A 21278-nucleotide genomic window follows, 5' to 3' on the forward strand; every position below is an offset into this window, starting at 1 on the left:
ACACAAAATGCATATCACAATATTCCACGTGTGAAAACACAAGAGGCATTTCAGCAACTCATCACACAACTAATTTACCACCCATTCACGACCCCGCCGCAACGTAATATGTAGGCTCTGGTAGGTTGCGCATGAGATCACGGCTAGTGTGACATCACCACACTCAAGTACAAACAGATAACAGTCACAGCTGACTGTCCACAGTGCGTGGACCTGCAAGAAGACCACACTTTTCTCGGGCCATTATCTCCGTAACCGTTCAACTTTGGACATAGGTGTTTTGGGTTATATCGGCATACTTTAACATAAGGAACACCCTCCCGAAGTTTGGTCCATTCCTCCTGGGACACCCTGTATATATATATATATAATTTATCTAAAGCTTACCGCATTTTCTTCCATGCGAGTGATTATTTCTTTGCATACATCAACCTTTGTCATTAAATCCTTACGGCCTTGTCGGATGAATCACATAATCATGTTTTATTTGACATAGGCCTTTGATACATGAGGTCTATTAAGCGGGAACCTCTTGTAGCTTGCTACGGGACGAAAACCAAATGTGTTTTTCATACGCATACAACCTTTTCATTCATCGGAAGCAAACCAACTGGTCCATAGGGTCACTGCAGTGGGCGCATGCAATTCGGCTCAGAAGCCGCTGTAACTGGCGCAAGGCAAAATTATTGCGTAGGGATATTGCGGCCGTGGCGTGCAGCAGTTGCACGGTGTTGCATAACTTGGGAAACAAGATTGTAAGCGTGAGGTAGCTCGAACTGTCTCAAAATCATTCGCCCACTGGAGGATAGTATTGACACTCGGGGTTTTACTACCAGATGGCTACCACCACCAGCACCACCACCATCATCGTCATCAACAACAACACAGGTTTGCCTTAGTATTCTTTTGGGTTTGCGTCAGATTTCAAGTGCTACCTTGCAATCACATCTTCTTCACTTTTGTCACAAGCCTACGAGGCCCAAAAGGACAAAAGGTCATACCCAGAAATGAGTAATTAGCATTAAAACTCCAATAATGTAAACATAAACATTATATGAGGGTCGTACTGAAAGTCACGAGCAACAATTTTTTGTGAAGTAACATACTTTATTATTGACAAACCAAATACACTACCTCAATATACAGAGCTTTCTTTATTTTTCCACATAATCGCCATTTCTTTGTACACATTTCTCCCAGCGTTCTGGGAGTTTGAAAATTCCCCTTCTGTAAAATTCCGTTCCAGCCATCCGAAGACACTGACGCACTGCTTTCTGAATTGCCTCCCTTGTCTCAAAACGTTATCCACGCAGCTGATCTTTCACAAATCCGAAAAGAAGGTAGTCGGAGGGTGCCAGATCAGGGCTATAGGAGGGGTGTGGAAGAACTTCCCACCCCATCTTTGCAATTGCTTCCAATGTGAGGCGAGCGGCGTGGGGGCGAGCGTTGTCATGCAGGATGATGATGTTTCGTCCCGGACGTTTATCGCGCAATGCACGACGGAGCTTGTGTAGCGTCTGGACATAACGAGCAGCACTGATGGTTTGCCCAGGTTCCAGGAATTCGGCCAGAATAAACCCCTCTACATCCCAGAAGACTGTGCCCATCACATTCGCACCTGATGGCACTGTCTTTGCCTTCTTTTTTGATGAAGAATGCAAATGGTGCCATTCCATAGTCTGCCGTTTCGTTTCAGTCTCGAAATGGTGAAACCAGCTTTCGTCACCTGTCACAATACAGAGCAAAAAATCATCGCCATCGTGTCGATATCTCTGCAGGAGTTCTGAGGTGATGGCTTTTCGCTGGCCTTCGTGTCTTCGGTCAATAACCGCGGGACCCAACGAGCACAAACTTTCCTATAGCCNGGAATTCGGCCAGAATAAACCCCTCTACATCCCAGAAGACTGTGCCCATCACATTCGCACCTGATGGCACTGTCTTTGCCTTCTTTTTTGATGAAGAATGCAAATGGTGCCATTCCATAGTCTGCCGTTTCGTTTCAGTCTCGAAATGGTGAAACCAGCTTTCGTCACCTGTCACAATACAGAGCAAAAAATCATCGCCATCGTGTCGATATCTCTGCAGGAGTTCTGAGGTGATGGCTTTTCGCTGGCCTTCGTGTCTTCGGTCAATAACCGCGGGACCCAACGAGCACAAACTTTCCTATAGCCCAAGCTTTCAATCATCTCCTGTACTGCACTGTGCCCTATTCCAAGTTTTTGAGCTGTTGTGTCCACAGTCACACGCCTGTCATCTTGAATGATCTCATCCACTCTTTCCTTGTTGCGTTCAGTTGAGGCTGTTCGAGGGCGACCGCTCCGAGGCTCATCTTCGATGCTGGTGTTCCTGTCTTTAAAATGTTTCACCCACCTTCGAACACTGCTCGCACCTATGAACACACTTCCATAAGCACGCTGAAGTCTCTGGTGAATTTCTGAAGCAGGGATTTCCTCTTTCACAAGAAACTCGATGACAGCACGCTGGTGAAACGACATATCGTTGTCGGCTATTTTGTTACGAGTGATACTGGTCACGTGATGCAAGCTATTGACGTCACAAGACACTCAAGGTTAACACAACAGCTGGTTCCACCTACCACCATACTCTCTTTCGTCTGCTGTTCCCAGGTTGCATGCGAAAAAAAAAAGTTGCTCATGACTTTCGGTACGACCTAGATTAATTACGGGCTGGACCGGGTGTTTGGTTCTTGCTAGGAACGCGTATTCACTCTTCACCATACGTACAGAGCAGATGTGGACCTCATCCGGCCACTTCCTGTTCAGTGGCTCTCAGGAGTAAAGCGACCGAGACGTAAATCTGAACACTCACCTGTATCTAAGAGGATTTAGATACCTGTTTTTATAACGTCGCACCTAATTAATCCTTTAATGCCAGTGATTTTATATGCACCACCTGCTTTGGCATACTAAAACTCTGCATTCTGCACACACACACACACACACACACACACACACACAGTGTATTTCGCTGTTTCATATGGTTCGCACAACGAACAGTGATTATGTGGCTGGAGAATATAGACGTTTCGACGACAATTTGTTTTGGTGCGGGGGGAGTGGAGAGCTTGGTCTAAAGAGCGTCGAACTTTTTCTAAAATGGATCGAATAACTTCCGTTGAAAAGAACGGAAACTCCCCACCCCTCTTAACAACACAGTGCGTTGAGAAACCGCAAGTTTGTGACATAATATTCTCCGTTTCTAACGTTGCCTGATGTCATGTGTCTTCAAACCGCTGTCCACAGGCTGTCGACTGACTGGATCAGGCGTGGAGTATGCTGGGAAAGTGCACCGATCAGCCGGCGAGCGCGACTGTTTGTCATGGAACAGCCGTCACAGGGAGAAGGGCATGAAAGAGGCCAGTCGCTTCCCTCACAGCGTCTTTCCTGATGGATCGCGTAGGAAGGCTGGACATCGATGTCGCAACCCAGATGGAGACCCCGGAGGACCGTGGTGTTACGTGAGGAGAGAATTTGAAGATGAAGGTGATAAAGAAAATGAAGAGGAGGAAGATGAACCGGCGAAAGTGGAGAGGGATTATTGTAGTATTCCCTTTTGCAATGAGCAAGGTAAGTTAGAGGTCCCGATAGAAGTAAATACGAACTGTAATGAAGCAGAGTGTTGAGGGGAGTAAATGGAACTAAGGTACATGAAGTAAGAAGCGGATGGAGAAAGATGCACGATTGTTACGGTGATCAAGCCAAAAAGAGTGCAGCACTCATAACGGAGATGAAAAGTGCATACAAAATTTTAGTTGGAAAGCTCGAATGGAAGAGACGAACTCTGGGATAAAGTCGTACACGTGCATGGGAGGGTGATAAAAGAAAAGGTTTCAAAGGAGTAAGGTGTGAGAATGTGGACAAGATTCAACTGACTCAGGAGAGGGGCAAAGTAGGTGGATTCTTTGAATCTGGTAATGAACTTCCGGGTTCAGTAACGGAGGGAAGATTCTTGACTTCCTATGCTGCTAACAAAATTCTGAGGAATGAATCTGCTCCATGGATTGATTTAGTTATGAAACGTACATGGATTCCAAATACGCCCCTGTTCCCCTAACTTGGGGTTTAAGGAAAACCTGCTGTAGGCGCTGTGTGTTTGTACTTGCGTCCATTGGCTTTGCGGTATCTCTTCCTCTGTCCGGCTACAGTGCATGTAATGACATCGCACCAGACGAACAGATTTTAATACAATTTTGTGTTGACAGTACGTAATATGTTAAAAGATGATGGAAGGTGTACTAGTGAAATTAAATCCAGGATTTCCATGGCAAAAGCTGCATTTAGCAAGAAGAAGAATCTTTTTACCAGCAAATTTGACTTAAATTTGAAGAAGAAACTAGTGAAATGCTACATTTGGAGCATAGCTCTGTATGGGGCTGAAACATGGACACTTAGGGCAGTAGATCAGAAACATCTGGAAAGTTTCGAAATGTGGTGTTGGAGAAGGATGCAGAAGATCAGTTGGACCTATTATGTGAGAAATGAAGAAGTGTTAATTAGAGTAAGTGAGCAGAGGAATATCCTACACGAAACAAGAAAACGGAGGGCTAATTAGATTGGTCATGTTTTACTCAGAAACTGCCTTCTAAAAGAAGTTATTGAAGGAAAGATAGAGGGGCGGATAGAAGTGACAAGAAGACGAGGAAGAAGACGTAAGAAGATGCTGGATGACCTTGGGAACAGAAGAGGATACTGTCATTTGAAGGAGAAAGCCCTAGATCGCATTAAGTGGAGGTATTGTTTTGGAAGAGACTGTGGACCTGTCGTCTGACAGATTACTAATGATGATGATGAGTACGTAATAATAGACTATCTCTGTGGTCGAGTGGTCAGAGTTCCTGGCTACAGATCCAGGGGTCCCAGGTTCGATTCCCGGCGCTACCAGATTTTCTGAGAAGTAGTAGGTCTGGAACGGCGTCCACTAAGCCTCGTGAGGATAACTGAGGAGCTATTTGAAGGAAATAGCGGCTCCGGTCTAGAAAACCGAGATTAACGGCAGTGGGGTCCGTTGCGCTGACCATCCGCAAACGTTGGCACTAACTTCGCCGACAAGCGACAAGCTCGGTCAGTATAGTTCACTTGCGGACTACTGAGTGACCTCGTTCCAGACCCACTACTTTTCAGAAAATTTGGTAGCGTCTGGAATGGAACCCAGGACCTCTGGATCTGTAACTAGGAATTCTGAACACTAGGCCACAGAGGCGGTCGTCCAGTTTATAACCATTTTTAATAAACATGTGTTGTGCAACTGTATATGTACGAGATATCTGCTCAGACTAATTTCATGTTTCAGACTGCGTGGTGTACACGACGGGAGGTGAGGGCCCGGTGGTGCACTCCCACTGGACTCCCTTCCAAAAGGGGAATGCCACCATCAGCTTCGCCATGAAGCTATGGAACCCCGAGGAGTGGAATCGCGTCAGGCTGCACCTGGCACTCAGCGTGCTGTCCATCCCGTCATCGGGCTCACAACTTCAGGAGTGGCAAACGGGCGTCGAATTCGTGTTATCTAACACGAATTCTGGCATTGTAGCGGGAGGAAAGGTATATACTTCAGCCGGGACACCCTCATTTACAGGGGTAGGACAATATAATTTCCGCAATGGGATACTGAGCCTTCCAGGTTCCTTTGTTATTGTCATGCAGAGGACTGGTTGAAACTGTTGTAAATACTCCACAGTTTACACGTAATCTAAACGCTTAAAACTTGTACGTCCCCTCGTTTTTTAATTTGAGACGGACTAATTTTATTTAGATGGTCAAATTTATTAGGCTTCCAACTTCTCTAGCGTCTTTTTCACAAACATGCATCAAAAGGTGTACCCGGCCTCTCGAAACGCCCACTTCATGATTTTAATCTCCATTCATTTGGAGAGAAGAACAAATATGGAAAAGTTAAGGCACCCACGAATTGTTTAAAAGTAAACAAATCTGAAAAGACTTCTGGTGTTTGCTATAAAATATTTTTACTGTTGTTCGGCTGTCGTGAATTAAATCCTCTACCGTGTTCCGATTCACAATTAGTTTTGAAACAATCTGTTGTTAAACCTTGTGTATCGTTCTCTGGATGGGAGATATGCCTGTCCCGAAGCCTCTGTCCATGTAGATAAACACACCACAGCGAACATGAACCTACATAGACCCCTAGAGAGATATGAACCCGCAATCCCCATGTCGTATTGACCCAAGATCATACTCTTCTTCGACCACGCGACCACTGCTTATTCTGCCTTCTGTACGCAAATACAAAAAGTGCGAACACAGCCATGTGGTGGAGCTTGCGCCCGCCCGCTCGTCTCCGAAGGTATCGAACAGATTTCGACGAAATTTCTTATTCGGCAACTAAACCAAAGATTTGCAGGACGAATTTAATTTTGGCTCGTACCTTTCCAGTATAACCTCTATTTTACGTGAAGGTAAAGTCTAAATGTAGCTGTCTTCATAAATGCAGCCCATCGTACACGAACTGACATAAGATACTAAATTAATTAAAATCTGCAAATTTTATTTGTTACTTTGCCGATATGATGAATATTTAACAAAATGAAATGATAAATATTCGTAATTTCTCATTCTGCGCATTCTTCAGCTCTCGTCACTACAGTGCAGTTAGACAAAGAATTCTTCCAGCTCGTTCCCCGCTTCTTCCACCCTCTCCTCCTGCGCTACCACTACTCGGTCGCGCTCTTTCATGCCTATTGGCTAGATGACTCATTCTTCACTAGCATTAGGTGAGGGGTACCAGCAGTCAGGCTAAGACGATAGAGTGGGGGAACTGGCCCTTCTCTCCTAGCAACTGTTATCCCCATCACGCGCGACAGTTTTTTGGCCGTCTCAACTGGACATGGAAGAACAGCTTCAAGAGTTGGTCTCCTTTCTTCTGTGGAAAGAGTCCTTGTACTCAATGTCTAGGAGGCTTGGCGACTCTTAGCGCCAGTCTGAACGCCGCAGAAAAGAGAAAAATGAAGAAAGCAGTCTTCTGGGATGTGGCGCCGTGTAGATGCTGTGTTAACCGACGTTTCGGAGGAACGTATCTACCCTGAAGATGGAGGCGATACGTTCCTCCGAAACATCGGTTAACACAGTATCTACGCGGTGCCACATCACAGAAGATTGCTTTCGTCATAGTCACCGCCGTGAAAACCTCAAATCTTACAAGAGACAAATGTCCAGGAATCAAATTCATACTTCCCGGCTTCGCGGTCCCTAGCCTAGGCACCATAATGACGGAGCTATTTCGGCTCATTTATAACTCTGTGAAGTCTGATGTATGTAGTGCAAATAGTTTAACAGCTATTCATTTCTGTCGCATTAAATAATTCGTTTTGTTTTAGTCAAGACTGGATAACGCAGGACAGTGCTTTTAGAAAATGCTTGGCTATACTAGTTAGACAGAGTAAAACCAAGATGCAGGAACCCTAATATTTCAGATAAATTGTGGCAATAATTCGTAATCTTAATTTCATTTTCTGTTACAATAATTTCAGTAACATTTTCGCCTATCCGTAAATACTGAAAGTCATGTTTCTTATATTAATTGATCGTCAAGAAGTTAACATAAATTCCTTTAATCTCTAAATGTTGATGTTATTAACAGTCTAAAATTCATAAACTAATTCAGGAATAAATATCGCGAAGTTAATTATCGTGGCATGTAATTACATTTAGAACCCAGCAATATGGTAACATCAAACTACATCTTCAACAACAAGAATATTCAAAGTGAGAGAGCACGCCCAAACCATGCCTGGCGACAGCTGACCACGCAATGAATAAATCTGCAACTTCAAAACACTTCGCTGCATTTTCTTCTGCAGATCAGGCTAAAGGAACACATAATATAATTTAAACAACAAAAAAAAAAACAACAAACTCCGTGGTTTTAGTCCGTAAGCGAACTATACCGACCAAGCGACCGCCACTTATCGGCGAAGTTAGTGCCAACTTTAACGGATAGAGGGTGTCTCACGTGGTCAGCGCAACGAAGATATATATGTAAGACAACTAAAAGAAGTAATTGTACTGATCATTAACAGTAACTCTCAGATTTAAGTTAAGATCTATATTAAGAATCTAGGGGTTAACGCTATTATAGAATAAGATGTTTATAAGAATGTGCTACAGAGTGCGGGAAGGGGATTGCCTAGGCCTTTTTTTGTGTTTACAATATTTTTTCTACAATAAAAGAATCCCCACGGCCGTTAATTTCGGTTTTCTAGACCTGAGCCGCTATTTCCTTGAAAGAGCTCCTCAGTTATCCTCACGAGGCTGGGTGGACCCCGCTTCAGAGCCACTACTTCTCAAAAAATCTGGTAGCACCGGGAATCGAACCCTGACCACTAGACCACAGAGGTGAATATAATATAATATGCTACAGAGTCCAGCATTGGTGAGCACTCCAGGCCTCGTTTGGGGGACCCGATGGACGAAGATGTGGATCAGAGTGGAAGGAGGTAACATTTCCATGGGCAAAGAAGAGGACACTACGCCGTTGATAAGCGGAGAATACAACAACACTGGACTGTTTCGGCTCAATTCCAAGACTTCCCTTTACTACAGCATTGTTGGAGAAAGTGGCATGTGGAGTTTCCCTTCCTGTATCTCAGGTACGGCTACTTCTATCACAAAACTGAATGGTTAAAGTGGAAGTGGCCGGTCACGGTAGCTGAGCGGTCTAAGGCATGTACTGTCTTCGCTCACTTGTAAACCGGGATTGTGGGTTCGAATCCCACTCAGGGCATGGATGTTTATTTTGTGTGTGTGCGTTTTTCTGTGTTTGTGTAGAGGTAGAGGCTTTGCGACGAGCTGATCACCCGCCCAAGGAGTCCTACCGAATGTGAAAGATCTAGAAAAACCGAAGTGAACGGAGAAGTTCATGGAGGTAGGCCTAGGCCCACTGGGGCTGTGGTTCCAAGTGGGGGGGGAAAAAGTGGAAGTGTGTACTTCCAGTTGAAATAGGGTCTACACATATTTTACAAATAATTACTTTACATAATTAATTGATCTGGTTGTTCATGTTTTGCTGATGCAAAGCCAGTAGCGGGGAAATTAAATTAGTTTATTCATCATATCATTCAGTAAGTAGAGTCATTGGTTTAGGTCGCTCACAGGACATTTCTCTGACATAGGTTGAAGTTTATTTCAGTAATCTTCCTCACCATTGGTACATAAATTTTTATCTTCAAAAAAATACTGAATAATCTTGATTTCATTGTTTTCTTTCAATAAAACTTCCTTACATTATCAAAATGAATTAATACGAGTATACAAGCACTTAACTATGCATTTTCTTCGTGAACAGAAAGAACTAGCGTATTTCAGGCAGAGAAAGGACTCGCTAGATGCCAGTGTCATGCATTTTGGAAACAGTTGTAAGCTGGAAATGTAGTGCACAGCATATACATATATACATCTTGTACAGCATTGCTATTTTTCGGGTTCCAGACTGCGAGGTGCAAACAACGACCCGGTTGGAATTCGTCCGTTTCTGGCAGCTTATGAAAACAACCACGGCACGCGAAGCCATGTTTTTCGTAAGAGCTGTACATTCTGCCTCTCTCGAGCTCAGAGCGTCACCTGCCATCAAGTACCCTCGCATCCGGGTGAGTACGTCTTCTGCTTTATGCCAGCATGGGCTATAAAATTACATACTTATGTGTTTTAATCCGCGTGGGTCTAATCTTATTTTAAAACTTAACAAATATATAGTATTAAGTCTGATCGGGCCCAATTTTAACTAACAAAATTTTATACTAACATTGCAGTTTATATGTATTCCGCCACCATTTTTATATTTATCAAAACTCACCTGATGATGGCCTATTCGGGCCGAAACATTTGTGAGTCGAATAATAAAAACATTTGTTTGTGTGAGAGAAACTCCATTTTTATTCGCAAAGCACCACACACACACACAGACGCAACAGTAAATTTTGTGATGCTTTCCTCGAAGTTCTCGTTTCCGCCAAACAAAGTTAGCCCGTAAGCATTCCCGATGAAGTGACAGTTGATATTGCGTGTTATCAGCTAATGATGGGTGGAAGAAAGAACAAGACAGAGCTGATCTTGCAACGGTCCGCCAACTCGAGCCAAATTGTGTTGGGGACAGTGAGGGCTGACACACTGCTGTCATATTGGGACTGGAGAGAATTCTCCATCAGGTAAGATAAGCCAGTCACTTTTGTTTAGGCTTTCCAGATTAGAAACTTCCCAGTTCTTCGGGAATGGTTTAATTACGATATTGATGTCGATATATGATCCAGAGGAACTGGATATTATAGCCAGCCCCGTGAAACTCTCTCGTTATTGGTGGGCAACATGGTCGCCATGACACCACGGGTGAATTACTGCTGCAATCTCTACGCATTTTCCCCAGACTTTATACAAAATGGCCGCCAAAGCAGAGAGTACAATCGGTGAAAACGTACGCTAACATAGCACCTGCTTTTGGGTGCACCTCGCTCCCACCGCAACCACCGCCACATAAGGCGTTTTTCGCAAGAATAGCAATAAATAATTTTTTAAAGCTGATCTTGCTGTCTTCCTGCATGTATCCACTTAAGATCTTGCTGTCAACATGTCTATGTCCATCATACCTTCACTGCACCGACGCTGCTGTCATCTTGCGTCGTGAAGCTCATTTCACTTGCCATTCACTACAGGCATCATTCCACATCAGCCGTCCAGACTCACAAAGCCCGAACTCAAGACTGAGAGTAGCAGCCATTGTTTTCCGCACGTAATATTTCTAGAAAGCGCCCGTGCTTTCGCGAGTATATTTGGTGATCCACGTTTCTGGAAGAGCCAAAATGAGACCCGACCTCTCGTTAGAGAGGGCACTCCACATGGACAAGACAGTAACTTTCTTTCAAAAGAAATATCTGGTCATGAGCCCCAGCTGGGCCTTGACACCAAGACAGACAGACTGACTGACCGTCATTGCACCATGACTTTGACTTTGACTCGGAAGAGCCAAGAGGACTGGGAGATCTAGAACCTTCGGTGAACGAGTCACAGACAAATCGGCATGTACACCCACACCGTGAGCTAGTGCTAACGTGCCAATATGTTTTCAACACGCCTAGATGCTCCCCCACCCTTCTTGTGGTTTGTTCGTTTGTTCTATTAACAGAAACTACAAAGAATCACAAGGTTAAGGTAATGCATTTGTGAAAATTGAAACAAATCTACAGTTTTCATTGGATTTGTTTGAAATTTATACCAGTTATTTAGCATGAAATATGACCTATAGTACCAATTTTCACATTTTTAGCTTTAATAATTTCTGAAATATTAATTTTTTAATATTTTATATTAATGCGCAAAATAATGTGCCCCGTGATGCAATTTTCAAAACTGAGTCATGAAATATGGATTTTTATGCTTATTCTAAACAAATTAAAACTTCTATCATATCATTTTTATTGCTATCTTAACTACTGAGAAAAAATATTAACTTCTATAGTAGTCAGATTTAATTAATTTTTTTTTTAATTTTTCAGTTCAATGAAGTGCAACAAAAGAAAAGTAATATGGTCATTTTGTTCATAAGCAAATAGGAAGCCTGTGTGTAAAATTTTATACAGATTGGTAAAAAACTGAAGTTGTGAAAATGTTGAAAAAACTTAAATCAGTTTTAAAAATTTGTTAATGAATATCTTTGTTTTCTGACCTCAGATCCAATTAAAATTGACCAGATCCATATGTGGGACCCTCTTTCAGTTTCTTCTTGTCCTCTGCAGCTACTCTGGACAACCTCAGCTTCTTTCTGGCAGATTTTGAGCCTGGTTCACTGCAATGTGTGCTCCGCTTGAGGTGATGGTCATCCCTTGCCCTCCCTATTTTCTCAGCTGCTGGGCTGAACTTCAGTTTTGTTGCTTCCTCTTTCAGATCTTGGCTTGCTATACAGCCCATATTGAACTCACTCACTGCATTAGTGACCCCACTGTCTAATTTTTTTTTTTTAAATAAATGTGTCTTTTGGACATTTAGTCCAAATAAGACTACATAATGCCTCATTGGCATTTTGAGTCTTCCCAGGTATGCACCTTTTCAGGAATTCCTCATTAGCTAATCTGGTGTATAATGGAATCAGTTTCTTTACTACTTCAACAATCAGTAATGTCATCCTCACTCAGGCTTAGATCAGTGGCAATATAAGACTGCCGAACAATAGTCTGAGCCTCCTGCAACACACTGTGATGTATTCCTGTATTTTCATTTGCTGTTTGCAACAAATGGGAATTATACGAGGAAGCGCTGATTAATGCCATGCCATGCCCATGCATAATTTTTCCATTCCAGCATTACCATTTTTCTTATAGCTAGTGGGGTGGGACTAAGTCCCTTGTACTGCGGCCACTTCTGGCCTATTGTACCAGCCCCAGATGATGGGTGAGGGTGATTGTGGAGCAATTGGTGGAATGAAGATTGGCAGAGGAAACCGAAGTACTCGGAGAAAACCTGCCCAAGCACCACTTTGTCCACCAGAAATCTCACTTGACCAGACCCGGGATCGAACCCGGGCCGCCACGGTGGGAAGCCAGCGACCAACCTTTTGAGCTATGGTGTGGCCTAGCATGACCCTTACCTAATGATAAAAAAATGTTTACCATTTTTTGGTTCACTTCAAATGGAGGTCGACTTGATTTGGTGCATTCAACCCTGGGACTGGTATAAGTTTCACTGCAGGTAATGTAGCAAGCTGCACATTTTACAGCTACTTTAACTGCAATGCCCATGAATTGAGAAAAATCTATTTTCAAATCATTTCCCCCGCAAGTGCCACATTTTACTCCTTTACATATTTGCTGCCAAAAGCTGGAATGGATTAATACATAATCAGAATTAGTCACATCATTCAGATACTCACTGTCTTGGGCAGCATTAATTCTTTTGTCAGAGAAAAAAGATAGCTTTGTCTGGGATGCACATGCCTGGGAAGATGATGCTGAAGAGAAATTCTCTATCAAAGCACTTTCATTTCTTTCACATACTTCAGAACATATTTCCATTTGTTGTTGCTTCTTCCTTCTCTTGTCTACTAAATTTTTAGCCTACAAACTTCTTTTGGTTGGTCTCTTTCCTTTTAGTCTTTTATCTGGGAACCTATTCATGTTGTATATACAATACTATGTACACTTGAAAATAAAGTAAACACTGACCTAACCTACACTAAATTATAGTTAGTTCGTTAGTTAGTTAGAGAGGGTGGGTTTCCCCATGCACCGCGACCAGTTTGATCTATTGTGCTTCCCTCTATGATATTCTAGCAGTCTCTATATCCTACCGGTACTGGTGCTTACCATCAGTCCCGCCCAGCCAGCGAGACCGGCTCTACTAGCTGAGAGGTATCTATAATGCTTCCCCCATCTACTAGAGGTATTAGAGACTGCTGTTGGGCGGGAAACGTCCGTAATTTGGCTCAGTGACCTCCTTTGGAGATATGAGGTTCTTTTACGTGCCGTAAAGCTACGACACGGGACCCAAGGCTTAAAGTCCCTCCCGGAGGACTTGTTCCCTGAATTTTTCCGCCCTTAAAAATTCGACGACATCTGCCGGGTATTGAACCCGCGTACTACGAGTCAGGAGGTGGGAACTTTACCTCTAGACTGCGGAGGCCTAAATTAAATAAAACTGAATGAACTATTAAAAAGAATATAACACATATAAAAATACATAGCACGACTGTCCACAACAACAAAACCAAGATTCTCAACAACTAAAATACATTAACGCAACGAAAATAGCGGTTTAAATGGGCAATTGAAGCTCAAATGTTTACCTTTGAACATTCACAGATTACCCACAACACTAAAGTTCCCTATGACACAGAAAAGGCGCAAAATTCAAATTGACAAATGTGTTGTGTACTGCTGAAACATGTACAGGCAAACCATGCGGGCGTGGCAGCTGAAACACGTGCACAGGGACATTTAAATGGTCACCTCAGGTCCATTTAAATGGCGCGAGGCCAAAATAACTTCCATTTTACTAAATAGGAAGATATGAACTATTTTATTATACAAAAATCAAAATTTGTGATTTTTTATAATTTTTCCCCAAATTTCACAGATGCATTACCTTTATATGCCACTTTACTATTGCTAGGAAAAAAGTGACGCCCTTGATTACAATTTTACAGCTAATGTAAAGCAAGTGGGATTATCTGACAAAAATAGAGGGACCCACACAATCTTAAAATGATCCAGAACATTCATCTGTAACTAGGACATCATATCTCCCCTTCCTCCCTTCCACTGCTGAAGTTTATAGCCCTGAAGATTTGTTATTATATTCAAATTTAGCAAGGTTTACTTCTGGCACTTCTTTAGAAATGTACATTTTGTTATTTCACAGAAAGTTTCGCCATTCATAACAGTCATTGCACCGGTAGGTTTTTTTTTAATGCTAGTGGGGTGGTACTAAGTCCCTTGTACTGCGGCCACTTCAGACCTATTGTACCAGCCACAGATGATAGGTGAGTGTGATTGTGGAGCAATTGGTGGAATGAAGATTGGCAGGGGAAATCGAAGTACTCGGAGAAAACCTGCACCAGCGCTACTTTGTCCACCACAAATCCCACTTGACCGGACCTGGGATCGAACCCGGGCCGCCAGCGCCTAAGCGCTTGAGCTATGGCACGGCCATCGGTAGGTTCCTTTACTCCGAATCTTATTGATTTGAAGGCCTACATCACATAAGTAAAAGAAAGTTAAATTTGTCCCTGTACTTAACTAATTAAGTACTATGCCATGAAGGCGTGTGGGGGAGTGGATGTATGAATCCACATTTTCTTGGGCTTGGCACTAGTTGGAGGTGAGTGGTCAGCTTCGAGCCCCGGCCGCTTTACCCCTGGGGAAAGAGCCCCCGGTACATATTGGATAGGGAATTGGGCTGACCCCCAGAGATGGACAACGTGGAGAAGAGAAAATTCTTGATCTCACTGGGACTGAAACTCCGACCCCTCTGTCATCCAGCCCATAGCCAGTCGCTGTACTGACTGCCCATAGGAAGATACAGCATCAGACATGGCAACACAACATGTTCCTGTACATTGAAATGCCAGGAGGGATTGTCGGAAGCCCAACTGGTCGTTTCATACAGGGAAACCAATGTTTCTGGCTTAAAATCATATCTTGCTTGTGCATACTGTTGTCTGTGGAAGCCGGAGTGGACAGTTAAATGAATGGATGGATGACAAAGATGAAACAGACTAGTGTCTGCGGTCCAGTGTTCTGAAACAAATAAGATATAACTTAGGGTTAGTCTACTTACAACATAACTAAAGGGCCAACATCTACGCAGGAGTGTCTATTTTCTCTGGTTCCCCATCCCCCCTTGATACAGGCAGCTGCTTCAATATGAATTAATAATTGCTGTGAAATTGCAGACTTAGGATTGAAGTAACATGAACTGATGTTTTCAGTTTATTTGGCGACACTTTGGCCGTTTTCTGGACACGAACCATCGGCACGCAAACCCTCATTGAGGTAGGACATGAGGTGATAAGAAGTATGCAATGGATCAGTCCAGGCTCCCGTTCTACTGCTCACTGGACATTGTTATGTGCTCCAACTGGTAAGCATAACGTAATATTGGTAGGGCCATAATGAACCAACCATTGTCACTACAACAACAGAGCTGGACAAGCATATGCAGTATCTCTTTATCGTGATATCACCGTATATGCCGAAAACGATACCTGACAACATCCAAGCACATTTCGCAACAACATAATAAATTGTGTTACATTGATTTTTTTAAAAACATTCAGGACTTCACCTGTAAAGCATAGAAATATTGTTTTCTGATCTAATTTTCCCTAGAGAAAATGTCCTTGCAGGCCTATATTAAAACCAGGTAAAGTAAAAAAAAGTAAAGGCATCCCTGTAACAGGCCGTGGAGGCCCATAGGATTGTGAGATGTTGAGGTTCCCTCTTTTTCTAGACAACTGGCTCTTAGATGGCGGCAGGGTTGTCAGCCTTATGTGCCAGCTGCCCTTTACCCCCAAGAACATTCCTGGTACTCATTTCTGTTAGAGGCTGAGTCAACCCCAGGGCCATAGTGCGGCTGGAAGGATTAGGTCAATTGAAAAAATCCAATGACCTCATCAGCATTCGATCCCACAACCCTCTGGCTTGTAGTGTAGTGCCTTAACCAACTACCAGGAACATGCATAAAAATGTATCAAGAATAGCTGAAGGTATGAGACAACTTGGAAGCCTTCGGCTTACATGATATTATAATATTAATCTATATTTAAGGGAAGAATTTAGACTGGTGAAATTTGAGAAAAGGGAGCTGAGCATAATTATGACCTTCAAAACTCGTACTCCTCTCCAAATATAATTAGAATGATCAAGTTAAGGAGGATGAAATGGGCAAGTTATATAGCAGGCATGGGAGGGAAGTGGAATGCATGCAGGACTTTGGTGAGAATATCAGAAGGAAAGAGACCACTATGAAAACTAGATGTAGATGGGAGGATATACTAAAATACAATTCAGAGAACTGGGTTTGCAGTATGGACTCAGTTCCTCTGGTTCATGATAGAGGCAAGTGGTTCCCATTAACTGGGTAATGAACTTTTTGGTAACATAAATTATTGGGAAATTCTCGAGTAGCTGAAAGAGTTGCCTCCTCAAGAATGCTTGAATTCCATGGTCTTAGTTAGCTCGTTCTTGAAGAAATAAGATATGAAGGTGTGGAATGGCTTCAACTGGCTCAGGATGGAGACCAATGGCAATCACTTGTGAAGATGGTGATGAACCTACAGATTTCATACAGGGTGGGGGATTTCTTGCCCAGCTGAGCAACTATCAGTTCCTCAAAAAGTACTCCATTTCATGTAGTCAGATACTAAAATACAGAGACTGTGAGAACCATAGCCGTGGACTGATTACAGGTATCCCTCATTTTGGAAACACCCAATTTATGAAGCGTTCCATATTCTCAGACATAATTCAGTGTAGTCTGTTGAGAGTCAATCAACGTTTCAGAGGAACATGCCACTTCCATCTTCAGGGTCGTAGAAAAATCCAAGCAAGCATGGCTTTCTGAGACTACATGACGCTACATTCCAGAGGAGAGAACTTTTTATAACCACCAGTGTGAGAACCTCAAATCCTACTCAGTTTACAAATTTTTGCTATCTCGGGTCCGGAGATAGGGACTAGCTCTATTGACTTGGCTCAACTGAGTAGGTTTTACCTGAAGATGGAGACAGAATCCAGTCTCCAAAACGTTGTATTCTGAAAAATAAGCAGGATGGTGTTTTTAGAAAAAGACAGGATGATGGGTAATGTCTAGAAACACATTCGTACTAATGTACCATCGTAACAAACTTTTAGATCTCTTATTTATGTTCTTCCTCCAAATTAAGGGAGCACATTTTTTACATCCATACAGAATGTCTGACAAATATGATTAATATCCTGATCTTCACCATTACAGAGGGTAGATGGGATGATAAACAGTCTTCCAGACTGCAGTCTTCTCACAGTTTCGTCATAAATATCATTTACTGGAATACTGTTAGCACTGTTCCAAAATGTTAAATATTCTTAAAATGTATCATACCACATACAGACTGGCTGGTTCTCAGGTCTACCTAATTTTATACACAGTAGGTACAAGTGATTCTTTTATCTGGGCATAAGGAGGCCAGAATACTAAACTGGCCACTCACCCCATCTAATGCCAAGACTGAATATGTGTACTTTGAAACCATTTCCCCATATGCCTCTATGGCATGGGGTTTAAGCATAAGAAAACTTTTTATATAACCTCACATTCAGAAATGTATATATCTTCTTTGTAGAAGCGGCAAAAGTTCCTGCAGCCTTGCCTCCACAGTGCTCCACGTCTGAGGCAGACGCCAAATACATGGGGTCGCAGTGGATCACAATGACAGGACAGCCATGCTTACCTTGGGTATATGCAGCGAGCAGCATGAGTTTTCTCAGGAATGACGAGATGTTTGAAGATGGCTCTGCTGTAGCCGCCCTTAACTACTGTCGCAATCCAACCAAAGATCCACAAGGGCCATTTTGTTTTATACAAGATGAAGCTACTAACCTGGCCCGAACAGAATATTGCCATCCTCGAAAATGCAGGGCTTCAGGTAACAGAACATGCAGGCTTTAGAATATGAAAGTCAGACTCAAAATGTCTTTTAAATAGACAATCTCCATGAAAATTATGGGAAAGGGAATCTCTATATCATATTCAGTTTCATCCCCAGCCAGCATATTAAATCAAAACTACTTGCATGATTTGAGTTCTTAAAACTATTATACAAATATCATCATCATCATCATCATCATCCTCTCCAACACCACCACCACCACCACCACCACCACCACCACCACCATCTCAGCATGCCAAATCCCCATATTATTGGACTAGATTATGAGTTACTGAGCATAGCTGCAGTTTGGTACACATCACCACAAAAAAATTAGTCTGATATTAAATCATGCATAGAGCTTTAAGGGATGGAATGAAAGTTGTGACTGTTCGAAATGGATTTTGCCAACAGAGGATAGGGTCCAGTGGTTCAATCCTTCTAGTATCTTAATACTAGTGAGTCATGTTTTATTTCAGGTTTAACTGATGTTGTAATCATAATTTTTTTTTAATTGTGAATGTATAAAGAAAGACTGATATAAATTTTTCATCTAAATTTATGATCTATCTGCATATAAAATTTCACAGATTTCATTGCAGTTGTTCATTAGTTATCCACATCAAAGAGAAAGGTTAATATAAATTTCATGCAAAAACAAAACAAACTCCATGGTTTTAGTCTGCAAGCAAACTATACCGACCGAGTGACAACTGCTTGTCGGCGAAGTTAGTGACAACTTCAGCAGATAGAGGGTATTGCGTGGTCAGCAAAATGAATCCCCACATCTGTTGATTTTGGTTTTCTAGACTGGAGCTGCTATTTTCTTGAAACAGCGCCTCATTTATCCTCATGAGGCTGAGTGGACCCCATTCCAGACCCAATATTTCTCAAAAAATCTGGTAGCGCCAGGAATCAAACCCAGACCTCTGGATCTGTAGCCAGGAACTAAGACCGCTAGACCACAGAGGTGGTCAAAAATTTCATGCAGCTGCCATATTGTTGTTTCACATGATACAAGAATTGTCATAATAAATATTTAATACTTTTCTAAGACCTATTATCATGAAAATTTCAGTGCCTTACATCAAGTGGTATTATAGTAACACGAGTTATTCTAGTCTCTGCAAGAAAATATACTATACTGTATTATAGTGTCTTTACTCTTACCTCAGACATCACATGACAAGACTTTTAGGTGTTATTAATGATAGAGAATTAAAAACAATGAAGATGGGTTGGTGACCTATTGTTCATATCAAGTTTGATGAAAGTCCATCAGCCACACAGACGAACTCATATCTCAAGTCTATCATGTAGGAATAATTTGTGCTGCCAGTACATTCCTCTAAAAGCATCCACCTCTAATGAAGTTGAACTAGCACATATGCCCATTACCCATAAAGGATTAAATACAACCTAAAGAATTTGTATCATCATTATCACATTGGTATTTTTCATTATGCAGAAAAACTTAAGAAATTGCAGACATGTTCTTATCACATTAGTGTACCATGCTTCACATGTTGAACTGTATAATTAGTAAGTTATCATCAACAAGCTGTCAGCACATTTGCACCTGAAGGCTAAGTCATCTTATTTTATATTCAAGAAAACGAATGCAATTAAAATGAGAGATTTGCCAGTAATTTATCATCAAGATATCAGGATCTTGAACTGAATGGTACAACCTCAAAACCTACACAACAGCTATTTTGGTATAACTGATATGATGTATGAAAGTAAGATAATCAAAAATAAAAGGAGTTTATGAAAATTGGCCAGCTGGTCAAAATAAACCATTAGAAGACACATAAATACAATGATACATAACTCTCATTTTACTTCATATATAAAGATAGACTCATATGAAACAGAAGACAAAAAACTTCAAGTTATGAATAGCATGTCCCTATATTTATCCTGCAATACAGTGCACTAAGTATATGATGGATTAATGATAACTTTAACTTTCTGAGAATGCACTGATGTAATTATATCATTATGTACAATCCATTTTTTTCATTCTCAGAATGTCATACGGCAGGAACTGGAAATGACTACATGGGGGAACTGAATGTGACTAGATCAAAAAGAATATGCCAAAGATGGACAGAAAACACCCCACACGTGGTAAGTGCTTGTTACATTAAATGGTGACTTATATCAACATGCTTCTTCACCTCAGAATTAATTACTGATAATAAAATAAATCTGTTTATCTGTTGGCTTACCTCTTAATTCATTTAATCATTCATTTGTTCATTCTTGTATCTATTCACAGTTCCATCCACTTAGTCATGTATTTATTTAATTAATTTGATCGGAAATATTTCTTTCATGAAGAATAAAATAAAATAACATTTTACAACAGGTGGCCAAAACCGACAGGAATGACACTTTGTATCCCGAACGATCAGTTGAAAAAGCAAGAAATTATTGCCGGAACCCTAGCCATAATATTGCAGGTTCTTGGTGCTACACACTGGATCCTAAAGTACCACAGGATGTGTGTGATGTGCGAGATTGTGAAAAACCAGGTACAAATAGTTTTTATAAATAACATTCCATCCAGATGTGTTTGTTTCTTCAGTTATTTAATAATGCAGTAGCAGCTGTAGAACTTTGGTGGAATAAAACGAAAGAAAAAAGGATGAGGATGAATGATAAGATGGAAGGAGTCCTACTGTCTGTAAAATGATCATGAAACTGAGAAATCAGCCCTATGCTCCAACGCGGGAGCAGGAGGAGAGAGAGAGAGAAAGGGAGAGAAAAACAGCTCAGTCAGTGTAGTGACAGGCTGAGGATCAGTTCCTGGTATGAGCAAAATTGTTCTCTTCTCCATTCCCTTGTTTTTCTTCTTTTTTTTTTTGCTAGTGGGGTGGGACTAAGTCCCTTGTACTGTGGCCACTTCTGGCCTATTGTACCAGCCCCAGATGATAGGTGAGGGTGATTGTGGAGCAAATGGTGGCGTGAAGATTGGCAGGGGAAACTGAAGTACTCGGAGAAAACTTACCCCAGCACCACTTTGTCCACCACAAATCCCACTTGGCCAGACCCCGGGATCGAACCCGGGTCACCGCGGTGGGAAGCCAGCGACTAACCGCTTGAGCTATGGCATGGCCTTCTCTTCT

General features: G+C 42.0%; 1 protein-coding gene across 1 annotated transcript in view; it reads left to right on the forward strand.

The window, feature by feature from the left end:
- Positions 1-836: 836 nt before the first annotated feature.
- LOC111864670 overlaps positions 837-21278 on the forward strand; it is a 39310-nt gene continuing 18868 nt past the window's right edge. The window contains exons 1-10 of the mRNA XM_023852077.2: positions 837-888; positions 3264-3587; positions 5311-5561; positions 8395-8623; positions 9462-9619; positions 10044-10177; positions 15445-15596; positions 17839-18141; positions 20177-20277; positions 20519-20684. Of these exons, the coding sequence (XP_023707845.2) occupies positions 837-888; positions 3264-3587; positions 5311-5561; positions 8395-8623; positions 9462-9619; positions 10044-10177; positions 15445-15596; positions 17839-18141; positions 20177-20277; positions 20519-20684 (1870 nt within the window). The remainder of the gene's footprint in view (positions 889-3263; positions 3588-5310; positions 5562-8394; positions 8624-9461; positions 9620-10043; positions 10178-15444; positions 15597-17838; positions 18142-20176; positions 20278-20518; positions 20685-21278) is intronic.

Source organism: Cryptotermes secundus, unplaced genomic scaffold (assembly GCF_002891405.2).
Source record: "Cryptotermes secundus unplaced genomic scaffold, Csec_1.0 scaffold326, whole genome shotgun sequence".
Classification (NCBI taxonomy): domain Eukaryota; kingdom Metazoa; phylum Arthropoda; class Insecta; order Blattodea; family Kalotermitidae; genus Cryptotermes; species Cryptotermes secundus.